General features: G+C 40.1%; 1 protein-coding gene across 1 annotated transcript in view; it reads left to right on the top strand.

Annotated features, from left to right (window-relative positions):
- Positions 1-25,788, top strand: part of ano8b (anoctamin 8b) — a 38,156-nt gene that overhangs the window by 3,278 nt on the left and 9,090 nt on the right. The window contains exons 2-13 of the mRNA XM_077202701.1: positions 6,245-6,355; positions 16,698-16,830; positions 17,769-17,907; positions 19,614-19,710; positions 19,918-20,034; positions 21,493-21,620; positions 22,763-22,924; positions 23,008-23,160; positions 23,642-23,768; positions 24,098-24,153; positions 24,316-24,390; positions 24,567-25,304. Of these exons, the coding sequence (XP_077058816.1) occupies positions 6,245-6,355; positions 16,698-16,830; positions 17,769-17,907; positions 19,614-19,710; positions 19,918-20,034; positions 21,493-21,620; positions 22,763-22,924; positions 23,008-23,160; positions 23,642-23,768; positions 24,098-24,153; positions 24,316-24,390; positions 24,567-25,304 (2,036 nt within the window). The remainder of the gene's footprint in view (positions 1-6,244; positions 6,356-16,697; positions 16,831-17,768; positions 17,908-19,613; positions 19,711-19,917; positions 20,035-21,492; positions 21,621-22,762; positions 22,925-23,007; positions 23,161-23,641; positions 23,769-24,097; positions 24,154-24,315; positions 24,391-24,566; positions 25,305-25,788) is intronic.

The raw sequence follows: 25,788 nt of genomic DNA, 5'->3' as shown, positions 1-25,788 counted from the left end.
TTTCTAATGGGGTTGTACATCTATAACTGTGTGTATAGTAATTCTGTGTGTGCAAAATAATTCTATTTCAAATAAATACTGTTCTCTTGAACCTTCTGTTCATCAAAGAATCCTTGGGGAAAAAACATCATGGTCGCCACAAAAATATTAGGCAGCACTGATTATAATAGAAAATGTGCCTTGTGCACCAATATTATTTAAATTCTAATAATATTTCACAATATCACTGTGTTACTGTATTTTTGATCAAATAATTGCAGCCTTGGTGAAGGTAAGAGTCATCTTTAAAACAAATCCTCTATCCTCCTCCGAATTCTTTATACAGTATGTATAAATGTTTAAGGAAAAAATTAGTATTATCAAAACATTAAAAACCGTAAGTGAGCTAAGTAGTACGTATGAATTCACAGTATTCATAAAACAGTAAGTGAAAAGGTCCTGGATGACTTACTACTTCCGTCGAGGTTCTGAAGTGTGCATTCGATGTATACTTTACTATCAGGCCACGGGAAAGGATTTGTGAATGGCAGTGAAGCGACGCAACTGACGCCGTAGGTCACGTGACACTGACAACATGACGAATGTAGTTCATAATATTTCTCACATTCATCATACGAGAGCTGCTCGATTCTGGATAAATTGAGAATAACTATTTTATTTTTTAACGCGGATCATAATTCTCCCACGATTCTGAATAGACAACTAAACAAAACAGTCTATTTAAAAAATCTATAATTAATTTGATTTTTTTTTTTTAAATCAGTTGAATGAATGATTCAATGACTTGCTCATAAATACTTCACTTGTTTCTGGATGAATTAGCGTATTTGAAGGAATCTTTTAAATCAGTGGTTCTCAACTCCAGTCCTCGGGACCCACTGCTCTGCACATTTTTTATGTCTCCTTATTTAACACACCTGATTCAGATCACCAGCTCGTTAGGAGAGACTCCTTGATCTGAACTGAGTGTGTCAGATAAGAGAGACATACAAAATGTGCAGAGCAGTGGGTCCCGAGGACTGGAGTTGAGAAGCACTGTTTTAAATCAATGATCCAATGACAAATATATTTTTTAGCAGACACGTGTCGCCACATACTGGTGTAACAGTGTGATTGATACATTCTTCAGATGTTTAATAGGTAACTTACTCTATTTTGATCGCAACTGTAGACATCAGTGTTTACATCCGAACTATAGCCTAAACTTTTATCCCAGTACTTCTGTGATAATTTGAATTAAGACAAAAATAACGATAATGTGTGGTTGAAAAGAATGTTTGTGGAGCTGTTTTATAGCTGCTCTCTCTGGGTCAGCGGCAGCGTGAACGTAGATTTGAATGTTCAGCTGTGATTGTTCTTTTCAAAGGTTTAATAGACATTAATGGACATTTAGGAATAAGATTGCATGGGTGTTTGAATCGAGATCACAATCTTTTACGATTAATCGTGAACGCACTTGTTTAGCGGTTGCGAAGCAAGTTTCAAACCGAATGTAGTAGCCTACCTACTATACGGTATGCGATTTCGGATGCAGTGATAGTCCCTAAAATAACAGAATGTTACTATACAACAAAAATAACAATATCGTGGTATGGTGAACTGGTTAAAAAATTTAATATTAGAACCGCTTTTTGGAATATAAAAAAGCCAAATATGTTTATGTATATGTTTCAAAATATGAAAGACTGAATGAATTTCATTGCAACTTTTTCATATCTTCTTCTTTACATTCTAAAGACCTGACTTTCAGACATATTGGAAGGTACTGGCTATTAAAGTCTATTATCAAGTGCCAAGCTTGTATTCAAATTCCAGCCCATTCAGTCATTCATAATTTCTCCTTTCCTTCACAATGCCTCATTCATTCGAGTAGATAACTATCTGCTTCACTGGACTTGCTTTGTGGAAGGACCAAATATATATTCTCAGTTGCAAAGGAAACATTTGCTGTTATACATGGCTTACTTGTACATTGAAAATATGTTTTTCTGATTGCGATATTTAGATAGCCTACTGTGTCTCCTCAGCCATTTCAGAATGCAGAATGTACTTTTAACAAATATTTTTGCTTCCTCTTGTAGTTATTGATGACTCAATTCCTTACCATGTAGTAAATTCTTCAATGGCTTTGTTCAAATGATTTTGTAATTACCAGATTTTTTTGGCTCATCAATGCCAAAAACAACTCATTGCTGTTTTGCAGTACTTTCATTTTCCGCACTCTTTCATTTCGGAATAATTTTTTGTAGCACTCCATAATGTCTGGCCTTGATGACCCCTCTGATAGGGGAAGTGCACTTACAGTTGTGAATCACTGCAGCATTTGAAAAGGATCCAAAAATGGACAGGATTTTCCTTTGGTTGTGTAGTTTTTATGCAGTATCCTCCATTTATAAGTTCAGATTTCATTGCTTATTATTTGTGAAGCATTCTCTCTGCACATCCAAAGGATGCTATCTGCCATCATGTTTCTTACTGATGGGTTGCATTATGACAGCATGGCATCACACCAGCATTAGGCTTTACACACCAGGTAAAAATAAAGGTTAGAGATTTCTAGGAAACTGAGCCAGTGAGCGCTGACTGATGATTGGCCAGATCACAGGTGTCTATAGTGAAATGTGTTATGCTGCTGTTGCGTTTAAATGAAATCAAGATGCTCGATCTTGTTTTAGGCATTGTAAAACCTTCCCTCTTACCCTTTACTACATTGCCTTACTTCAGACAATGCACTAATGCCATCTGTTCTGACTTTGTTTGTTTGTATTATAGTGTTTGTTTGTATTATAGTGGGAAATAAAAGTAAATAAATAATAAAAAAGTAAGTCATGATGTTAGCTAACTGCGTGATTTGTATTATCTAAGAACTGTATATTTCTGAAATATGGACATTACTTGGATACAGTCACCTCTGATAACATATCACTGTAAACTGTAATGTAGACATCCATTTTCTGTAAAGCTGCTTTAAAATTAATATTATATGTATTGTGAAAAGCGCTATACAAATAAATGTGAATTGAATTAATTTCAAACGTGGCAGGGAATTTTGGAATGTTAGGAAATGTTCACAGTGAAATATTAATTATGCTAAATTTTTTTCCCCTTCTCATTTCTGAAACAGATCTGTTTTTGTTTTTGTTTTTGTAACAATGTGAACAGCAGAAACCACATGGAATCTGACCATTTCGATTCTGATTTGGGGGCCACTTTCATATGTGGTCCTAAATCAGATACAGGTCTGATGTTTTGCAATGGTTCTGTTTGGTTTTCTCGAATTTGATATTGTCCACTTTTAAAAATGTGAATAGCCAAATAATTTTAATAGTAAAACAAACAAAAATTGGATCTGAGCAATAAATCAGAATTGAGCACTAAGGCTTGCAGTGTGAACATAGCCAATATGTTTTTTACTAAAATATAATATTTATAATATAATATTAACTATTGTTATTATTTTCTTATACTATCCTTGATCCTTTACATTATGTAATAGCTATATGTTAGATATCAAGTGCTAATATTTAGACTTTGGTGTTAGCAATTGTCACGGTGTGGGTTTTGTGTCTTGTTCCTTGTTCTTGTCTGTCATGTGATTCCCTGTTTGTCATGTGATCCTGCCTTGTGTCTTGTCATTTGTTAATCGTCTGTTCCTTGTCTTGTAATTAGTCTTTGTATTTAAGCCATCATGTTTGGCCTGTGTCTTTGTCTAGTATTGAATGTTACGTGTGAATGTTTGTCCAGTTTCTTGTTCTAAGTTTCATGCCTTGCCATGCCCTTGTTTTATGTTTGATTATGTTTTGTAGTAAAGTTGCATTTGGGTTCTCAACCAGCTTGCCTCCAGTGGACTCATTCGTAACAGAATACTAGACCCAACATGGATCCAGCAATTCGCCTCTTCCACCTCCGCCAAGATAGCCGTCCAATGGAAAAGTATGTGGAGGAGTTTTGTGGGCTTTGCCATGGGGTGGATTTTGGTGATGGTGTTTTAAAGGATATGTTTCGCCATGGAATGGACGAGCATGTTTATTATCTCATGCCAGCCAATACCCCTCACTGCACACTGGTGCAGTATATGGACGTTGCCCTTTTGTTGAGCGGCTCGTTGTTTACTGTGGGCTTTGCAGATGAGGCGCCCCACAAGCCCATAATATCCCCTCAGCCTGAGCTTCACGTCGGGCCCGCCCGAGCCTAAGCTTCACGTCAGTCTTGGAGAGCCTGAGCTTCACGTCAGTCCTACCGAGCCTGTACATCACGTCAAGCCCGCAGAGCCAGAGACTGTACATGTCGTGCCTGCCACTGAGCCAGAGACTATTCACGTCATGCCCGCCGAGCCAGAGAATGTACACGTCATGCCTGCCGCCAAGCCAGAGACTGTTCACGTCACGTCTACCCAGCCAGAGACTGTTCACGTCATGTCTGCCCAGCCAGAGACTGTTCACGTCACGTCTACCCAGCCAGAGACTGTTCACGTAATGTCTGCCATGCCTGTGTCTTCGGACAAGATGGCCGCCAAGATGGGCTGTGCACACACTTGAGCCAGTGCCTGTTCCTTAGCCGGTGCCTGTTCCTGAGCCGGTGCCTGTTCCTGAGCCAGTGCCTGTTCCTGAGCCGGTGTCTGTTCCAGCTCATAACCCTATAGCTGCACCCAAGAAAATTTGGGGGTGGGGGGCAGTAGGTCCCTTGATGGAACCATGGAGGCCGTGCCGCCATGGCCGCCTGAAGGGTTGTCTCCGCCATGGTCCCCTGAACTGTCTGGTCCGCCCTGGCCCCCTGAACTGTCTGGTCTGCCATGGCCCCCTGAATTGTCCACCTACGCCATGGCCACCTGTGCCACCTACGCTCCATGGTCAAGGCCCGACATTGCAATGTACCGGTCCTGTTCCCCTGCTTAGTCTTTGTATTTAAGCCCTCATGTTTGCCCTGTGTCTTTGTCTAGTATTGAATGTTACGTGTGAATGTTTGTCCAGTTTCTTGTTCTGAGTTTCATGCCTTGCCATGCCCTTGTTTTATGTTTGATTATGTTTTGTAGTAAAGTTGCATTTGGGTTCTCAACCAGCTTGCCTCCGGTGGACTCATTCGTAACAACAATATTTTATGATAACCTTTTCTTTCCCTAGCAGATTATTTAGTAGGTGTTGGATAGTGACCTGAGATTGTGTTAGATTTATGTAGACTGTGTCCCACTTTCTGAAGGTCATGCATCAGTGAGCATGAAGCCACTGTGAGCAGCTGAACATTTATAGAGCGGCCACTGCCAAAAACACAACACAGCTGACCAGAACCTCTTTAATTGTCTTTCAATGCATTTGAATCTTTCTTTCTTTCTGATTTTAACTTAATTGGATGAATTTGATATTTTGAAACTAAAAACAATTAAAAAAAATGTTTCTCCAAATGATAGGAAAGATAAATGACAAATGAGATCTCTTTTGTTTAGTGTGCCTCTAACATATCCAAAATATTATTTGCAAAAAATAATAATAAAACATGTTCCTATCTGGCATTGTTTAAACAATTGCATCGTCTGCGCCAAACCTGAGCAGTGCAATGAAACATTTTTGCCACATAATAATTGACATACACTTCAAAAGTTTGGAGTCAGTAAGATTGTGTACTGTTTTTGAAAGCAGTCATTTCTCCATTCTTCGGTGTCACGTGATCCTTCATAAATCATTCTAATATGCTAATTTTCTGCTCAAGAAGTATTTCTTACTAATTTCAATGATGAAACAGTTGTGCTGCTTAATATTTTTGTGGAAAGCATGATAAATTTTTACATGATCCTTTGATTAATAGAAAGTTCAAAAGAAACACATTTATTTAAAATATAAACATCATAAGTTATATATACATATCTTAATTTCTAATAATTCATATCTTAATTTCTCATTCTATTTCTGTGTCTTGTTTATAAAAAAAACAACAACACTGATATTGAAAAAAAATTCTTCACTAAGATTACCAAGAGCTCACAACCCCAGTGGCGCACATGTAGCAGACTCTCTGGTCTCTGAGGTCATTGTTCATATTCAGACACTGGCCGCTGTGCTGTCAGGGCTTCAGCGCTGGAGCGTTCGGGTTGTCTCCTCTTCTCGTGTTTCAAGGGGAGAGTGAGAGTGTGAGAGTGACATTTAAACTTGGCACTGTGAGAGAGAGGGAAAATGAACGGCTTGGAGTGAGTCTGTTTGTCCATAGCAACGTAGCGAACTGACTGACGTTTGTTTTCTTTTCTGTTCCTCAGATAAGCTATTTGGAAAGCGGCTGCTGCAGGCCGGGAGACACATCATGTCCCATAAATCCTGGATGAAGACGGTGCCCACAGAGAACTGTGATGTCCTTATGACGTTTCCAGGTGCCTCTTTCTTTCTTTCTTTCCCTCATCCATTCTTTGTTATTACACACTTTGTCTTTTTCACTAATAAGTACAAATTTGTGTGTTAAATCTGCATACGAACATTTTTACAAAATAAATCATGATTCATCCACCGCTAACTTTCATACTAAAACTTATTTCTAAAATAGATAAACTAAAACCACATGTACACAAAAATCACAGGCTGGGTGGCCTTATAAACGTTTCAAGATGAAATATTATATGGAAGGGATAATTGACATTTATTTCACTTCACTTATTAGAGAGAGAGAGAAAATGATTGATTAATCCTCTGATGCTCTGGTAATTGTTTTACTAAAAAATCTTACGGTTTTTTATTTTTATTTTATTTGTTCGAATTTTTTACTTCATCGAGAATTGTACAAAACTTGGTATAGATTTTGGCACTTTCTATTTGAACAAACACACACACATTAAAAATCATGGACATGTTTCGAAAAGGTTAAATGGTCCTGAAAAAAATATTCACACTTGTATAGTTCAAGGTCATTTTTGATCGTATTGAAAATGAATGGGAAACGAATTTCATCTAGTGGAAACGTTTTGTTCTGCACTCAAACAAAATCGTACTAAAAAAGCAAATTTTTTGAGATATCAACCTCTAATTTGGAATTAGTATTTTTGTGCATTTTTCATAATATAAACTTAAACTCTTTTTTCTTTTTACTTTTTTCACTTCAGCAATAATATGCCACGTCTTCTTTAAAAAGAGACTTGAGTCTGACTTAAGTCTGTGCTCCAAAGCATTCAAGATTTATGACAGTTTAAGTTGGAAATGTTCGGGTCTATGCTCAAAAGGTAAATAAATGGACTATAACTACTGCATAATGATTTCCATTACATGAGAGTAGATGTTAAAACTTCATGCTGATTTGTACTTGGCTTTCGCCAAGATAAACACCAACTAAGACGTAGCTTTACAGTAACCTATGCTTCTCCATCCATTTACGCTTCTTTCCATCTGGTGACGTGAATCTCCTTCTGTCTGGTGTTAATAGTGTATTTGCGCGTCAGCACACACAACGGCTGCAACCACAGTGCGGTCCCCCCATAACAACCCTCTGGATTGAGCGGAGTAGGGAACATCAGGGACTGGTGACCCAAAGGTTGCTGGTTCAATTCCAGTACCGGCAGGAATATGACTGAGGTGTCCTTGAGCAAGGCACCTAACCCCCAATCGCTCCCCGGGCGCCACTCAAGGCTGCCCGCTGCTCCGGCTGTGTGTATCCACGTTTGCAGTGTGTGTGTGTGTGTACACTACTCACTACTCTGCTCCTAATGTGTGTGCACTTACTTGGATGGGTTAAATGCAGAGGTCAAATTCCAAGTATGGGTTACCATACTTGGCCATCACGTGTCACTTTCACTTTCACTTTCATCTCTAGGATCTTCAAGTGGGCACCTTCCGTCCTCAGTGTTTCGTCGACTAGCCCACGACACCTCAAGAGGGCTCGACAGTGACTCTGGCGTCCCAGAGTCACCCCCCTCCGTCCCCCACTCAACTCAGCCCAGCTTACTGACCTCTACTTCCCTCTTGCTGCTGAGACCTAACCACAATCTCACAATCTCTCCGCAACCCAACCATACGCGCCAACCCGTTTGACTAAGGCTGTCGAGCCCCACTGGTGCGTTAATATGCAGTTTCAGTGGCAACGGTTCCGTATGGCATACCACCTACCGCAAAACACAATATCTGCCCAACCACCCGTCATTCACGCAATATACACAGGAACGTAATGACTGTAAATACTATACAACCTCTACAAATAAACCAACAGTGCTGCTGAGACCTAACCACAATCTCACAATCTCTCCGCAACCCAACCATACGCGTCAACCCGTTTGACTAAGGCTGTCGAGCCCCACTGGTCCGTTAATATGCAGTTTCAGTGGCAACGGTTCCGTATGGCATACCACCTACCGCAAATCACAATATCTGCCCAACCACCCATCATTCACGCAATATACAGAGGAACGTAATGACTGTAAATACTATACAACCTCTACAAATAAACCAACAGTGCTGCTGAGACCTAACCACAATCTCACAATCTCTCCGCAACCCAACCATACGCGCCAACCCGTTTGACTAAGGCTGTCGAGCCCCACTGGTGCGTTAATATGCAGTTTCAGTGGCAACGGTTCCGTATGGCATACCACCTACCGCAAAACACAATATCTGCCCAACATCCCGTCATTCACGCAATATACACAGGAACGTAATGACTGTAAATACTATACAACCTATACAAATAAACCAACACCCTTCAAGTTTTCAAGAATTCTACGAAACCGTAGCATGGCGGCCTGTACTCAGCCAGCTAGAATCTTTCCGTCTCAACCACAGCCAGTTGCTGCTCCTTTCTGCTGCTTCAGATAAGTTCTTTACTGTGCGACGCAACTCTTGACCACTGAATCTGACGTCTCTGAGGAACCGGGTTATAGAGTGTGCCACAAAACCTCGACAACCCACTTCCACTGGATAAACCTGGACTCTCCATCCTCGCTGTTCTGCTTCAGTGGCCAGATGAGCATACCGCAATTTCTTCCTTTCATATGCCTCATCTACCGCATCCTCCCATAGCACTGTTAACTCTATCAGTTGAACAATGCGTGCTGATCCAGACCACAAAACAATATCTGGTCGTAGGTTAGTGGTGGCAATCTCAGGTGGAAAAATAAGCCGTTGATCAAGATCGGCCAGCATCTTCCAGTCCCTAGCAGCTTCCAGTTGTCCTGGGCGAGAATTGGTGTTAGCACCTTTTCTTGGTGGTTGCTCGCCTGGGCGGAGGAATATTGTCTTCTGCATGTAATGTTTTGCTAGAACAGGCGGCAACTTATTGGTCATACTACGCTTGCCTTCCAATGCTAAAGCCAAACATCGCAATACTTGGTCATGGCGCCAAGTAAACCGACCTTGGCTAAGAGCCACCTTACATCCTGTCAAAATGTGCCTTAATGTGGCAGGTGATGAACACAAAGGACAAGAGGGATCCTCTCCTACCCAGAGGTTTAGGTTCTGCGGTGATGGGAGAACATCATATGTTGACCTAATAAGGAAACTGATCCTACTCTCTTCCATCGACCAAAGGTCTTGCCAGCCCATTTTTCGTTGTTCCACACTCTCCCATCTCATCCACTCTCCCTGCTTGGCCTGGGAAATGGCCTTTATACATCTCATCCTCTCCTCCTGCTTTCGCACCTCGTTGACTACCAGCTTCCTCCTTTGAGCTGGGCCTGCCTTGTGCCATTTAGGAGGAGCTAAACTGAGCCCAAATCCCCCTCTTCCATGCTGTACCTGTCCCACGATATCCCCAATTTGAAGGTCAGCCTTTGCCTCTACTACAGATTTCTTTGCTGACCACTTTCTACCAGTTTTTACCACAGGGGCTGCCTCCCTTACACATTTGTCGCGTGACTCTGCTAAAGTCATTTCCAGTCTGACCTTGGCACACTTAAACTCCTCGGTTAAAGCAGAGACTGGCAGCTGCAATACTCCTTTACTATAAAGTCCCACTCTGCTGAGGCAGCGTGGAACTCCCAACCATTTCCTGATGTGTGAACTTATTAACGCTTCCAGCTTATCCACTGTTGTCAAAGAAACCTCGTACACAGTCAGTGGCCACAGCAACCTTGGCAGTAGACCAAACTGAAAGCACCAGAGTTTTAGTTTGCCTGGTAGAGCACAGCTGTCTATGCTCTTCAACCCTTCCACTGCTTGTCGTCTAACTTCTCCCACTCAAACTGTGTCCTTTAGATCCCCATCGTACCATCTCCCTAGACTCTTCACTGGCTTCTGAGAAACTGTTGGTATTGCCTCACCATTAATGAAGAATATTTTATCTACTACCTTGCCTTTAACTATTGAGATGCTCCTTGATTTAGAGGGCTTAAATTGCATTCGTGCCCATTCAATATTATCTGTTAACTTCCCCAATAACCGATTAGTGCAGGCTACCATTGTAGTCATGGTTGTCATGTCATCCATGTATGCTCTGATTGGTGGTAGTCGCATCCCAGAAGCCAAGCACTCTCCTCCTACTACCCATTTTGATGCCCTAATGATTACTTCCATTGCCATGGTAAAAGCCAGTGGAGAAATGGTGCATCCTGCCATTATTCCAACCTCTAAGCATTGCCATGTAGTGCTGAATTCTGGAGTTGAGAAACTAAATTGCAAATCTCCAAAATAGGCTTTCACTAAATTTGTTATCGACATCGGTACCCTGAAAAAATCAAATGATGCCCAAAGAAGCTCATGTGGCACTGAAACATATGCATTAGCCAAATCCAGGAATGTCACGTGGAGCTCCTTCCTCTCCTTTTTAGCTGATTGTATTCGTTGCCAGATAACACTGATATGTTCTAAGCATCCTGAGAATCCTGGAATGCCCGCTTTTTGAACTGAAGTGTCAATGAAGCCATTCTTTACTAGGTAGGTTGACAATCTCTGAGCAATAATGCTGAAGAAAATTTTGCCTTCGACGTTTAATAGTGAAATAGGGCGAAACTGACTGATGCTTGTAGCATCTTTTTCTTTGGGTATAAAGACTCCCCCTGCTCGGCGCCATGATCTAGGTACAACCTGCTTTTCCCAAGCCACTTTTATCAATTTCCACAGAATCCTTAGAACTCCTGAAGCACTCTTGTACACTCTGTACGGAACTCCATTAGGCCCTGGAGATGATGAAACCCTTGCCTTTCTCTCAACCTGCTCTATCTCTTTCCACTTAGGTGCACAGACCTCCATTTGGTATTCTGGTGGATTGACAGGTGGGATGTCTGACGGAATTGACATAGGCTAAGGCTCATGCCTTTTTGCATCTGTATGCGTTTCCTCCAAATATCTCTCTAGCTCAACCCTAGATGCTTTTAAAGTGCCATTCTTCTCACTGGTGAATAACTTCTTTATGAATTTGAATGGATCTTTATAGAAATTAGCCCTCGCACGTCCCTTCTTTTTGTAGCGTTTCCGTAGGCGCTCAGCTCTGCGTAATGTTGCAAGCTTATCTTTTATGGCCCTTTGTAAGAGATTGAGTCCCTCCTTCTGACTTTGTTCCGCTCTTTTCCATTGCTTCCTCAGCTGTCTCCTTTCTCTAACTAACCCTTCAATTTTCTGCTGCCGTCTAGACAATCCAGGAGTAGTTTGTACTTTTTCCTTCCTTTTTTCCACACCAAACCTCTCACTTCCATATGCGTAAATGATGTCCCCAAATTTATCCAGCTTCTTTTCAACTCTACCAGTTAATCTTTCCAATGCAAAGCATAGATCTGTGTTTACCGTGTCCCATGCAGTTTTCTCACTAGCTCTTGGCCATCTAACTCCAGGCCTATGCCCTTTGAGGTTCTTTTCTCTCTTATGCTGGTTAGTCTGACCGGGTTCACAAGAATCAATGTGTTCATCACTAACTGTGCAAACCCTCATCTCCTCTATGACAGGGGTGCTGATATCCTGCGAACTGTGGTTTGCTTCCTGTCGCTGGATTTCATTCGACTGACTTGACTGACTCCGTAAGAAGTACTGATCAATGCGAGGCCCTTGTCCCTTCTCCCTCAAGCATTTCATTTTCCCTTGATGAATCTTCAAACCCCTGACCGTTGTCGCCTTGCTCCAGCCACAGACACAAGCTTGGAGTTCAATGGCTTTGCTAACTGCTGAACCTGAACTAGTCTTTTGTGAAGTACTCTCCATACTCATATCCGTTTCCATTCCAAAGTCGTTAACCATGTTGTCCACCATTGAGTCATCTTCCGCCCCTGCTCTCGCAGACTCTAGGGGTATTTTCCTCTTTAATTTTTCAGAAGCCTTGGGCGGGTGTCTCCAGTATCCTGTAAACACAGAGCTGGATACTGCCGACAAGGGTAGCTAACCCTTACCAGGCCCATTGTGGTCTCTTTCCTCCTGTCAGCTGTCTCTCCAGGCTGTCACAAGGTCTTTCCCTTGTTGCCAGCAGCACTATTCACCGCAGTCACTGGACGTATCCAGATCTTCATGATTTCCATTACACGAGAGTAGATGTTAAAACTTCATGCTGATTTGTACTCGGCTTTCGCCAAGATAAACACCAACTAAGACGTAGCTTTACAGTAACCTATGCTTCTCCATCCATTTACACTTCTTTCCATCTGGTGACGTGAATCTCCTTCTGTTTGGTGTTAATAGTGTATTTGCGCGTCAGCACACACAACGGCTGCAACCACAGTGCGGTCCCCCAATAACAACCCTCTGGATTGAGCGGAGTAGGGAACATCTCTAGGGTCTTCAAGTGGGCACCTTCCGTCCTCTGTGTTTCGTCGACTAGCCCACGACACCTCAAGAGGGCTCGACAGTGACTCTGGCGTCCCAGAGTCACCCCCCTCCGTCCCCCACTCAACTCAGCCCAGCTTACTGACCTCTACTTCCCTCTTGCTGCTGAGACCTAACCACAATCTCACAATCTCTCCGCAACCCAACCATACGCGCCAACCCGTTTGACTAAGGCTGTCGAGCCCCACTGGTGCGTTAATATGCAGTTTCAGTGGCAACGGTTCCGTATGGCATACCACCTACCGCAAAACACAATATCTGCCCAACCACCCGTCATTCACGCAATATACACAGGAACGTAATGACTGTAAATACTATACAACCTCTACAAATAAACCAACAGTGCTGCTGAGACCTAACCACAATCTCACAATCTCTCCGCAACCCAACCATACGCGCCAACCCGTTTGACATAAATATAATTTACTAGCATAAAATCTCTAAAAATATTAAATAAAAAAACATAATTGAACTAAAATATAGGACATTCATTTCATTGAAGTAATACATTTCTTTTTTGTCATTTTTGAGGAACTTTAAGCGTGAGTGAATTACTGTGCGGCTCTCAACAGTGTCTTATTACACAAAAAACACAAAAGAATCTTTATTGCTTTAGAAAGTGAATATTTGCAGTTGGTACTATTACTACCGTACCTAATTCTTAAAAAGGTTTTTTTGATCGTTTAACCCAATGTAACTCAATGTAATCAGGTTGATTCAATCATATTAAATAATATTTTTGAATAAAACAATTTAGATATGAGGGAATTCTAAATTATTATTAAGAATACGTTTTAAATTCCACTTTAAAGTTATTTTTGTTGGTAAAGTTTTAATTTATATAGCAAATAGGATCGGGTCGTTTCCTCCTAGGAGGCAAGGGAGGCAGTGCCTCCTCAAAAAATTGAGTTAGAAAATAATCTATATTATAAAAATAAAACAATGCAAATATTACAAAATGTGACATTAAAAAGTGTATAAATCACTCGTTATTCTGAAGTAACAGTGTCCACTGTCCAACAGCGACACCAGTGGGTAAAGTTACAGCGGGACGTCGCTGTCAGGGTTCTGTCACTTCTGTCTAGTCTATTTCTTGGTTTTGTGACAGAGCCCTGACACTCCTGTTTTGTCTTGTCTGTTTGCCTTTGTTTAATGTGCTTTCATGTCATGTTTTGTCTTGTGCCATGTTGTCATGTTTTGTGTGAACACGTGGCTTATTAGGAGTGTTCTAATTGGTTTCGTGTTCATGTCTCGTTTTGTGTGAGCATATGGCTGGTGATTCGTTTTATTTTTATTATTAATAAAAGCCTATTCTTCTGCGTTTGAGTCCTCGCCTCATCTCCTCAACCCCAAACACTGACAGAATGAACCAGCCAACTGAGGACTCAGCAAACAATGGGCATCTTCCTTTTTCTATCTCCCTCGTAAACGGAGGAGGAGGAGAAAGGCTTCCTCCGTCCCACAAGGCCTGGAGGCCATGCCCAAGCTCCTTGCCCTGCTGGCGCCGCCCATGCTGCCTGTCATGCCGGCTCTGCGCAAGCTCCTGTAGGCCGTCCTTCTGGAGTTTCGTCCCGTCGTGGCCGCCCATCCAGAGCCTCTTCACGTCATGCCTGCCGAGCGAGAGATTGTTCACGTCATGTCTACCGAGCGAAATCTTCACGTTATGCCTGACCAGCCTGATCTTCACGTCATGCCGGACCAGCCTGAGCCTGTTCACATCATGTCTACCGAGTCTGAGTTTCTTCACTTCTTGTCTACCGAGCCTGAGCTTCACGTCAGTCCTGCCGAGCCTGATGTTCACGTCATGCCTGCCGAGCCAGAGACTGTTCACGCCAGGTCAGCCATGCCTGTGTCTTCGGACAAGATGGCTGCCTCTGTCCCTGAAGCTTCGGATCTGCCCTGAAAGCCTGTCCGGCCTGCTCTGCCCTGGACGCCTGTCAAGCCTGCTCCGCCCTGGCCGCCTGCTCAGCCAGCACCACCGTGGCCCTCACCCAGGAATCCAGACCTGCCAGAGTCTCCCTGATCTGTCCCTCCGGTTCCGCCCTGGTCCTAAGCGAGGATTCCAGACCCGCCTGAGCCTCCCTGGCTCAACCCTCTCATCCCTCCCTGGTCTCTGCTAAAGACTTCCTGGACTGTCATGCTGGCTCTATCTTGGTTCCCATCTTTGTCTCTGTGTTTTGATCGTCCCGTCTTGTGTTGTCTGTTGGTGAGTTGTCGTGTCATGTTCCTGTCTTGTTTTGTGGTATTCTGTCTTGTTTTGTCTGTCTTGACGCCAGGTGGCGTCCCTTTAGAGGAGGGGTAGTGTCAGGGTTCTGTCATTTCTGTCTAGTCTATTTCTTGGTTTTGTGACAGAGCCCTGACACTCCTGTTTTGTCTTGTCTGTTTGCCTTGTTTCATGTGATTTCATGTCATGTTTTGTCTTGTGCCATGTTGTCATGTTTTGTGTGAACACGTGGCTTATGAGTGTTCTCATTGGCTGCGTGTTCATGTCTCGTTTTGTGTGAGCACATGGCTGGTGATTTGTTTTACTGAGCACATGGCTTTTCATGTATGTTTCCTTGTGCAATGTGCTCTCCTGTCGATTGTCTAGTCCCTCCCATCTTGTTGCCTGATTATTGATTCATTTGCCCCACCTGTCCTCTCTCGTTACCCTCTTTTGTTTGCTTCCATTTTTATTCTCCTTGTGTTTTCAGTCCTGTGCTGGTTCGTCGTCGTATGTACACTGTGTGTTTCCCTGCTGTGTGCATCAGTCAAGTCAAGTCGTGTCAAGTTGTTCAAGTCAGTCTTGTTTCCCCCTCAGGGTAGTTTTTGTTGTATTTTGTTTTATTTTTATTATTAATAAAAGCCTATTCTTCTGAGATTCTTCTCCTCATCTCCTCAACCCCAAACCATCTCGCGTCTCTCTTGCCTCCCCTGAGCCAATTTACATTCAACAGACCCCCTAAAGCGTGTGGTTGTTTTGGTGGGGGGTAATTGAGAATGAATTGGGGAAAGTCACATGAGAGGAGGCAATGCCTTCATCGCGCTATGATTGGATACGATCGGTTATGATTGGATATGATGGGTTTGTGCGATAAATCCCGCCTCTTGTTTTCGTGGGTGTTTCAAGAATTGGCCTGAATGAATAAAATGATGTCATTAATGGGAAGACTAATTAAAAATTAAACAACTCAGCTACTTAGATATCACTGCTTTATGTCACGTCAAAATCAAGTTTGAAATGCCCTAAAAACAGGATGACAGTGTAGAGGTTTTAGTGGGGTGAAATTAAAGGCACATTTTTGTGTCTGTTACCAGTGTTGATCTGAGCTTGATGATAACAGATGAAAATAAGTTGACATTAAAAAAGAACAGCTGAACATCAGTTCACAAATAAAATATATTGTTCAAATTGTTACTGCCTTTAGTTATTACTTTGGAATAAATGTAAAAATGCTTAAAAAATAACTTGATGAGATTTATACTTGTTTTTAATAAATAGAACATTCATTACATAGTTAATGTAAAAATACAAAATAGATTTGTATTTGGTTTCTCCTTTTTTGATGTAATATTTATTTAATCAGGAACATGTGCCAACATTATGTGTAACTGGGACACAAATTTATATTTGATTTATAAAAAATACATTAAAAGGATTTTCCCTCCTTATTTCAGAACACACGCCACTGAATGTGATGTAATGTAATTGTAATCTGAATGTAACAAGGTAGAATTAAAGTTGAAAGGATTTAATTGCTGTTCTATCATGTGTTGCTGGTTGCATTTACATTATTTAGGCTTGTGAACTAGTATTTTAAACAAAATAGATGATCACTGGCATTTGTTATGGATGTTGGTCACTAGCAAGGCATGCTAGTTTAAACCAGCCTGGACCAGCATGAAAATTCAGGATGATTTTTGCTGTATTTTTCAGCAGTTAACATAATAATAATAATGTAATGTATATTGGTCATCACTGAGACTGAGGTGTTTATATTTGTCTCCATGCAGACACCACAGATGACCACACGCTGCTCTGGCTTCTGAACCACATACGGCTCGGCATCCCAGAACTCATTATTCAGATCCGACATCACAAACACACCAGAATGCACGCCTTCTTCGTCACGGCCACATATGAAAAGTGAGAGGGAATGGGAAGGAAACAGATTTTATCTTTCTTTTAGTTTCTTCTGTTGTATTTATTAATGGTTTCTTCAGGTGATGTACTGAGGCATGAGGGTCAAGCAAACGCTTGTTTGATGTTTATTGTCATGTTCCAACATGAGCCTCTAAAGAATATTTACGAAATACACTACCGTTCAAAAGTATGGGGTCAGTAAGAGTCTCTGATTCTCATCAAGAATGCCAAGTTTTGTCAACAGCAACAGCAGCGTAGCAGATCTATTTCGCTAAGACCAAAGACATTAACAATGTAATATCCATTACCATGCTAAAAATCTTCAGAGAGTTGTAATGACAGAACTGCATTTATTTGATCATAAATATAGTAAAAACCTTAATATTGTGTAAAAATCATACTTATATTTTGTGTAAATAACAATTTAAAATGAGTTTTCTATTTAAATATTTTGTGAAAGGTAATTTTATTCCTCTGATCAAAGCTGATTTTCAGCATCATGTCACATGATTCTTCAGAAATCATTCTAATATGCTGATTTGGTGATCAAGAAGCATTTCTTATTATTATGAACGTTGAAAAGCAGGTTGTGCTGCTTAACATTTTTGTGGAAACTGTGAATTTTATGAATCAAAAAAGTTAAAAAGAACAGTTTTTTGGGGGGAATATAAATCTTATTTACATTATAAATGTCTTTATATTACTGGTGATCAATTTATTGCATCCTTACTGAATAAAAGTATTAATTTCTTTTTTTTTTTAAAACAATCATACTGACCTCAAACTTTTGAACTGTAGAGTACAAAGAAAGTTTGTTTTAGAACATTAAGACGGTTATTTTTTCTTTGCTTGATTGTAGGACCTTTCATAGTGTTTATTGTTAGAACTTAGGCTATCTTAAGTTTGACTGATGCTGATGTATTTTGTTGTTGTGTGGTCAGTCTTTTACGAGGGGCTGAAGAGATGGGTCTGCAGAAAGCTGTGAAGCCGGAGTTTGGTGGCGGGTCTCGCAGTTTCTCCTGTGAGGAAGATTACATCTACGACAACATTGAGAGTGAACTCTGTTTCTTCACTTCACAGGTCCTTAATAATATTGAGCATAAAAGTTTTGACTTGCCTGTATACAGGATTCAGAATTCAAGTTTAGGTTTTTGTAGTTACTGGACTTTCACTACACTAATATCAAGAGGGCGTTTGACATCTTATTTAAACAGAAAAAATGCATACACTAAAAAAAAAGTGGTAACTAAAAATTAGAACTAGTTTTATTCAAGTGAAACATAGTATTCATTATCACTGAATAAACCTAAATACATTAATTTAAACCAACAAAACAAATTTTTGAGTTAATTCAGGTAGACATAGCTCTTTAATGTAACAACTTCACGTTACTACTTATAAAGTGTAATTAAACATTCTTATAAGTAACTTACAAAGTTAACATGCTCCATAAGGGGTATTTTGGATTAATGGTGGCTTTTATTTTTAAAAGCAACAACCAAAAACAACATCTGAGACATATTGATTACAACAGAAAATAATTTTCACTCATCTCTTAGTTTGTAAAAACATAGCATATGTGTAAAAGAATGCACTTGCATGAAAGTCTACATGGAGATCATACAGCACAAATAAACTTAATATTTATGTAAAATAATTTTAAATAAAATATAAATATTAGATGAAAACCTGCACAACAACCAACTGAAATAAAGTAAATTGAAGTACTAATATTACTAAAATTGAAATTAAAATAAATTAAAAGTAAATAGGTATGTTTAAAAACAAAAACTAATAAAAAATTACTAAAACTTAAACTAAAATTACAAAGACAAATGAAAATATAAAAATAAAAGCTTATTCAAATATTAATTTTAATTAACACTTGGAGGTGTTAATTTTTAATTAACACTTTAATAGCATATAAATAATATTATAGTAACACTGTTTTCAACATGTCCTGACCGTGCTAATCTGATGATCCCAATAAATCTGTGATGATGTACGGCCCAAGAATACACAGGGACATGATGTTCTAACCATAAAGCAGTTTAAACATGAAGCAAACACTACACGCTGAAATTATGTTGGTAAATCATTGGTAAACTTGAAAAGTAGTACCACCTCAAACCATGACTTAGACTGCATCCGAAATCGAATACTTCCCTACTATACAGTAGGTGAAAAACAGGATGTGACAAAAGAAGTATGTCCAAATTTCAGTACTCATAAAAGAGGAGGCAAAAAGTAACCGGAAGACTCACTTCTTCCGGCGAGATTCTGAAGTGCGCATGTGTTGTACACTTTACTATCCCATGAGGCCACGGGAGAGGATTTATGAATGGCAGTGAAGCGACGTAACTGACGCTGGTAGATCACATGACAGTAACAACATGTTGGATTTAGTGTGTCCAGATTACATTCATACTACATACAACATTCTTTTTAGCGGTCCTGGAGTAACTACTTATTCAAAATAAGTACTTACTCAAGAGAGTATGCGATTTCAGACAGCCATTTAGATTCAATTTTAATTATTTCTACAAAAAATAAGTGTCACTTTTTTACTCCGTAATGGATTACAGTCTGTGTTTTGGTTATAAACTGAGAGCCGAATCAGTTTTTCTTCTGTGTTTATCAACATTACGGACATTGTCAATAGAGCTTAGGCTCGAGTTAACCCATGATATTCTTTTAAAGAATGAAGTCACTGAGACATCGAGTTGGGTTGTACATTTTTGTATCCCGCGTACATTGTTATAGATTGAAGCGTATTCTTTTCACAGGAACGCCAAAGCATAATCAAATACTGGCTGGACAATCTCAGAGCTAAACATGGGGAGGCCCTTCACAACATCCACTTCCTGGAAGGGCAGCCAATCAGTGAGTTCTTATATTGAGACTTTATGAGAGCCCTGAGAAGTGTGTGCCTGAGCTGTACCAGTGGCTTGTATGTATGTATAAGTCACTCATATATGTGTATCAGTATCTGGATAACCAAAAAAAAAGAAAAGTTTTACCAAAGTTTTGAATACTTGTTCATGTTGTGTGTGTGTGTTAGTGAGCGTGCACTGTGTGTGTATGTTCCAGTTCCTGAGCTGAGTGCGCGAGGTGTGATCCAGCAAGTCTTCCCGCTTCATGAGCAGAGGATTCTGGGACAGCTGATGAAGTCATGGGTGCAGGCCGTGTGTGAAAAACAGCCCCTAGGTTAGTATTTATTGAAGTCACCATTGAAATATACACATTTTGGGTGTCAGCTTTGTTGTTGTTTTGTGAATTGAGAAGTAATGTTGCTAACCTTGCTGAAAAGAAAAACACTTTTGCTGATTTTGTTAAGTTTCCTTTAGATGGTCTCCCAACTTAGCCAACTGGTGTTTAACGGGGTGGTCAGATGGTCTCCCAGACTGACTAGCTGAAAAGTGCCCAAAAAACCTGATGGAAAACCTAAATTGGGTTCAAGGGTTTTTAGCAGGGAATGGTAGTTTTTTTAGATCACTTCCCTTGTTAAAAATTATATATTTTTGTAATATTGTGTTCAGGATTTTTTAAGTTCTTATTTTTAAAACAAAAATATGATGCTTAGATATAGTACAACAACTAATTAAAAACATAATTAATTTTAATACATTTATGAAAATGTTATTCCACATCCTGCCCTATGTTCTCTTCTCTGTCAAAACAAATAAAGCAAATGTAGTCAATGTAGGTGTAACGTTCATAAACAATGGAGAGTCGCCGGATCCAAATGCAATATGCTTATGAATAGTCTTATTAAAAAGCCTTATATTTTTATTAAAAACAAGAAGGGAAAAAAAAGAATTTTTCTATGGTTTATTGTGCATGCAAATTACATTTAAGTTGTTAAGAAAAATTAAGGACTTTATAAGACTGGTTTATTCTTTCTGTATACTATAGATATGTAGAACATACCTGCATTTGTGCAGCAATGTCTGTAATGTGTGCTGTAGGTGCAAAACTTTTAGAAATATTATCCTAGATGAAGGCTACTCTATATTAGTCAGTCGTGTCTGACATGATGGATCAGCGAATGAAACTATAAACAACACCATTAACTTAAGTGAATGAAAGGCAATAATCAGCAATATGCGTTCACACAAATGACTTTATTTGAACGTTTCATAGATATAACATGACACCGAGTTGTTAAAAAATAAATTAGTGGTGACATCATTACGTGATGACGTAAGGAACCGATTCATTTTTTTTTTTAACTGGTTCATTGAAACAAACTCTGAAAGAACCAGTTCGGACCAATGAATCGGACTTCACATCACTGTAATATTTATTAACAAACAATAAATCCTGGTACGTGAAATGAAAGCAAAAACAGTGAATCCATATTCCTTGAACACCAGACTGGGGAAAATTTAGTTATCCTCCTCTTATAAAATACAATTATATGCATTACACGTACAATTTTAAACCTACATTTAATGTCTAACGACAAATATTTTAGCAAAATGTATATTTTAGTCAGAATTAATTCAGATTAACAGTCTTTTTTTTCTGTGAATTTATAAACAAATTCATTGTTGATTATTTTCCTTACTGATTATTATTGATTTTATCACTCTGTTGCTAAAGCCCTACTTGGATACTTGAATGATTGGTCTAAGTCTGTGTCCTCTGTGTTTTCTGTGTTAGATGATATTTGTGATTATTTTGGAGCGAAGATTGCCATGTACTTCGCCTGGCTGGGTTTCTACACCACTTCCATGTTGTATCCAGCTGTTATTGGCTTTGTATTGTGGATGCTTACAGAATCAGATCAGGTATTTGACCACTTAAACACCATAAAATTCCATAAAAGTGACTCATCCGCTATATTCCAAAAGTTTTGAAACTGTACCATAAATTAAAGCTGAATTAAGTGTTATTTATGGAATCCACATGTGTGATGATATCTAGTTCAGACATGAAACGCTTCATGGCATGGTCCTTTACATACAATCTGTAAGCAATTACATCATTACCGCATGACACAAGCTGACTGGCCTCTGCTGATGCTGCAGCCAATGAGATAACTTGCCCAACATTTAAAGGGGCATTCGGCAACTCTAGCTATTTCTTTGCTGATTTTCACTTTTGTTGTCGCATGTTTTCTCAACGAGCTCCCCCTACAGCTGAGAGGCGTATATTTCACAACCATGTCGTAAAAAAACTCACTTGCGGCCCCTCCTCCCCCTTTCTACCGCTGCTCATGTGCATTTGTTATTATCGGAGCCGGCCAACTTTATCATGTGGAGCTATGTCTACCAAGGTGGGTAATACATCATACAAATTGAGGGCGGCGTGTGTGTTTATGTCGAATTGCCGTAAAGCAGTTTGTGTTTCTCGCTCGTTCTCGCTTCTCACGAGACTTCCTATTTCCAACTTACCGGGACGTTAGTCCCCATGTTGCAAGGTTGGTTTTCCGCCTAGGAACGTTGGGGGGAGCGGGGAAAGTCACCATTCTCACCAGAACAGGTTATTCCTGTTAAACCTTCAAATGATTTCTAAACGGTTTTATTAAGTTGAAATAGTTGCCGAATGCCCCTTTAAATAGTCTGGTTCTTTCTGCTCATTAAGACCAAAATCTGCTCTTAGCATATCCTGCAACGTGCTATCAGAGTTTGTCTGAAACCCTCCAGCTCCACCTGCCTAGATCTGCAACATGATTTAAGTACAGTATGTCTGTTCATGCAGCAGCATATCTTACATACAGCAGCGTGTCTGTGTATCTAATGGCAGTAGCAAGTCCACACTTACTCTGCAGCACTAGTGTAGCAGATCTAATCCAATACATTAACATTGCCATATTCATTAACAGACTAAAACTAGTTTGAGAGTTGTTACGATTAAAATGTATATATTGGACTCTATGACTGTTCATATTCTGTTCATGTGATCTATATTTCTGTCACTATGCTCTCAGACCAGCAGGGATATCTGTTGTGTGGTGTTTGCTCTCTTTAATGTGGTGTGGGCCACGTTGTTCCTGGAGCGCTGGAAACGCAGAGGGGCAGAGCTCGCTTATAAGTGGGGTACACTGGACACCCCAGCCGAGTCCCTGGAGGAACCCAGACCTCAGTTCAGGGTAATGACAGGGTAATGTGTCTGAAAACACATCTTTTTTTAACTGCCCTTTAAATATTTTTTCTCTATTGCTCTTCGGGTCAGGGTGTGAAGCGGTGCAGTCCGGTGACGGGCTGTGAAGAGTTTTATTATCCTCCGTGGAGGAGGAGGGTGTTCAGATGGCTGGTCAGCTTTCCTGTCTGTATATTATGCCTTTGCTTTGTATTTCTGGCCATGCTCGTTTGCTTTGAGCTTCAGGTGAGTTACACACTCTAACACACACATTCAACACAATTTACTTTTTGTACTTGTAAAAAATATTTCATAACACCACAGGAAGATTTTATGTAAAGGCAAAAGGGGGATTAAACATAGTGAAATATTTAAGAAATCACAAGACATTAAGATATACACTTTGCCTTTTACATTAATTTTAACCTAATATTGTAAGGTTATCTTAAACAAAAGTCCATGTACACATAGTTCCATTATAGTTTCTTAGCCACAAAAAAATCTTAATTTTTAGGGTATGTGAGAGGGATGCAATTTATTTGAAAGAAAAAAACTGTATATTAAAAAAAAATAAGCATTAAACATTAAGTGGAGTGCATGGAGAAAAAATCATAATATATGATCAAAATAATAGAAGTAATAACAACATGGATCTACATATTATTCAGTTCAAATACTTAGAAACCAGTTCATTTAATATGAGTTGTAATGGCGTGATGTTTGGCAGGAATTTGTGATGGGGATTAAGGAGCTTCCACGAGTAGCAAGATTTATCCCTAAAATCATGTTGGCCATCACTGTGACGGCGTGTGATGAGGTGTACAGAAAGATCGCCTGCTGGCTAAATGACATGGGTGAGCCAGTTTATATTCAGTCACTTAATGCAGCTGTCACTTGAATGTGTATCTTTATACTAAATTGCTTAAATCATTATTTAAGATGTTCATGAACACTGTATTCAACAAAACAACATTTTAGGAGGGAATTGTCCACTAAATTCAGGAGTTTTTGTTTTAATAGTCAATGGTAAAAAGGTAGCAAAGGCTGAAATGGACTGGAGTTTTGGAATTTAGGCTTCCAGAAGCCAAACATAGGAGTGAAAAGGAGAAAGAAGATAAATACAGGCGAGTTGTTAGGCCTCTGTGAGGTGATTACTAATGTCTGAATCTTCTGTTTCCCACAGAAAACTACAGACTCCAGAGTGCCTATGAGAAAAATCTCATCATCAAAATGGTTCTTGTAAGTACTTATAAAATAATAATATATATGTATACATTTTGGAGTATTCAACATTTTGTATCTAAAATGTCCACATTTTGTTCCTGAAACTTTCTTTCTTTCTTTCTTTCTTTCTTTCTTTCTTTCTTTCTTTCTTTCTTTCTTTCTTTCTTTCTTTCTCAGTTTCAGTTTGTAAATTCTTATCTCAGCCTTTTCTATATTGGTTTCTACCTCAAAGACATGGAGCGTCTGAAAGAGGTGAGAGTCTTTGACTGGACCAGAATTTCGTATATGTAATCAAAATGGACATTTGAACTTAAATATGACCAAATAAATTACTCAAATCAAATTGGAATTGAAATTGGGAGATATCTGTATCAATGTTCAGCCTTGTCATGTGAGAGTATAACTAGTTGGTGTCCCTATTGCTGTAGATGCTGGCCACACTGCTGATTATCCGGCAGTTTGTGCAGAACATGAAGGAAGTCCTGCAGCCCTACTTGGCCGAGCGGCACCGATTGGGTGAGCTCACGCTGCGGGCTGTTTGGGAGCTGCTGGTGTCTGCACTGCTCAAGTACGGGCGACTCGCAGCAGGACGAGCGCAGGTCTCTCCCAGCGACCCCACTGTGCTCGGGTCAGGTCTGCGCGGCCCACAGATGGGTGAGGAGGGCCCCCAAGAGAGGCGAGAACGCAAATGTCTCAATGGTGGCTGTGGCGTCCCAGACGAGGATGTGGAGGAGGAGCCTGGGGAGAGGCACAGCGAAGAAGAGAACGAATCAGAGAGCCTCATTGACTGTGGCCTGAAGCTGCGAAAGGTCAGCTTCATTGAGAAGGTGGACCGCAAGTCCGCGACCTGCATCAGCCCAGTGGACGACAGCTTCCTGGAGGAGGGGAGCCCCACCATGGTGGAGAGGGGCATGGATCCTGCCTCGGTTTTTGAGATGTGCGATGATGATGATGAAAACGGGGTTCCGGAGATGAAGGAACTGACAGGGGAACCGCTGACAACAGGAGTGGAGAACAGCACGTCAGTCAGGCTCAGGAAGAGGGGGCGGAGCTTAGAGAGGGCTGACAGTAAGACGAAGAGAGATTCATGGATGGATCCTCCTGAGGAGCAAGACACCGCTACGCTGACACAGGCCGAGATCGAGAGCTGCATGCAAACCTACCAGGTCAGAAGACACTCCATACATACAGTCTAATACAAACAAACACACTTCACACCGCATAGGCAGTGTTTGCTCACAGAAAATGTGCAAAACTAACTGAATCTTAGTTAAATATGTCTTCAGAAAAGTCAATGTTCACGTTCATCTTCATTAAAACAAGCCTACTTGTGTTAACAGACAGTGGCCTCCAGAAAAATGTACCCTTTGTAAATATGAGCAAAACTGACTGAAATTTTTCCAATTTCTCCTCTTAGTTTTTCAGTCAAAATATTCACAAAAATCTAACCTTTAAATAATACAAAAATATATACATAAATACAAATTACATAAATACAAAATACAAACTATTTCTGATATCAAATCGTCATATTAGATTGATTTCTGAAGAATCATGTGACACTGAAGACTGAAAATTCAGCTCTGATCACAGGAATAAATTACACTTTACTATAAATTCACATAGAAAACAGCTGTTTTAAATTGTAAT

The sequence above is a fragment of the Siphateles boraxobius genome, unplaced genomic scaffold (assembly GCF_051911475.1).
Source record: "Siphateles boraxobius isolate OS27281-9 unplaced genomic scaffold, OSU_SipBor_1 5, whole genome shotgun sequence".
NCBI classification, from domain to species: Eukaryota; Metazoa; Chordata; class Actinopteri; order Cypriniformes; family Leuciscidae; genus Siphateles; species Siphateles boraxobius.
This window is presented reverse-complemented; position numbering and strand designations above follow the sequence as displayed.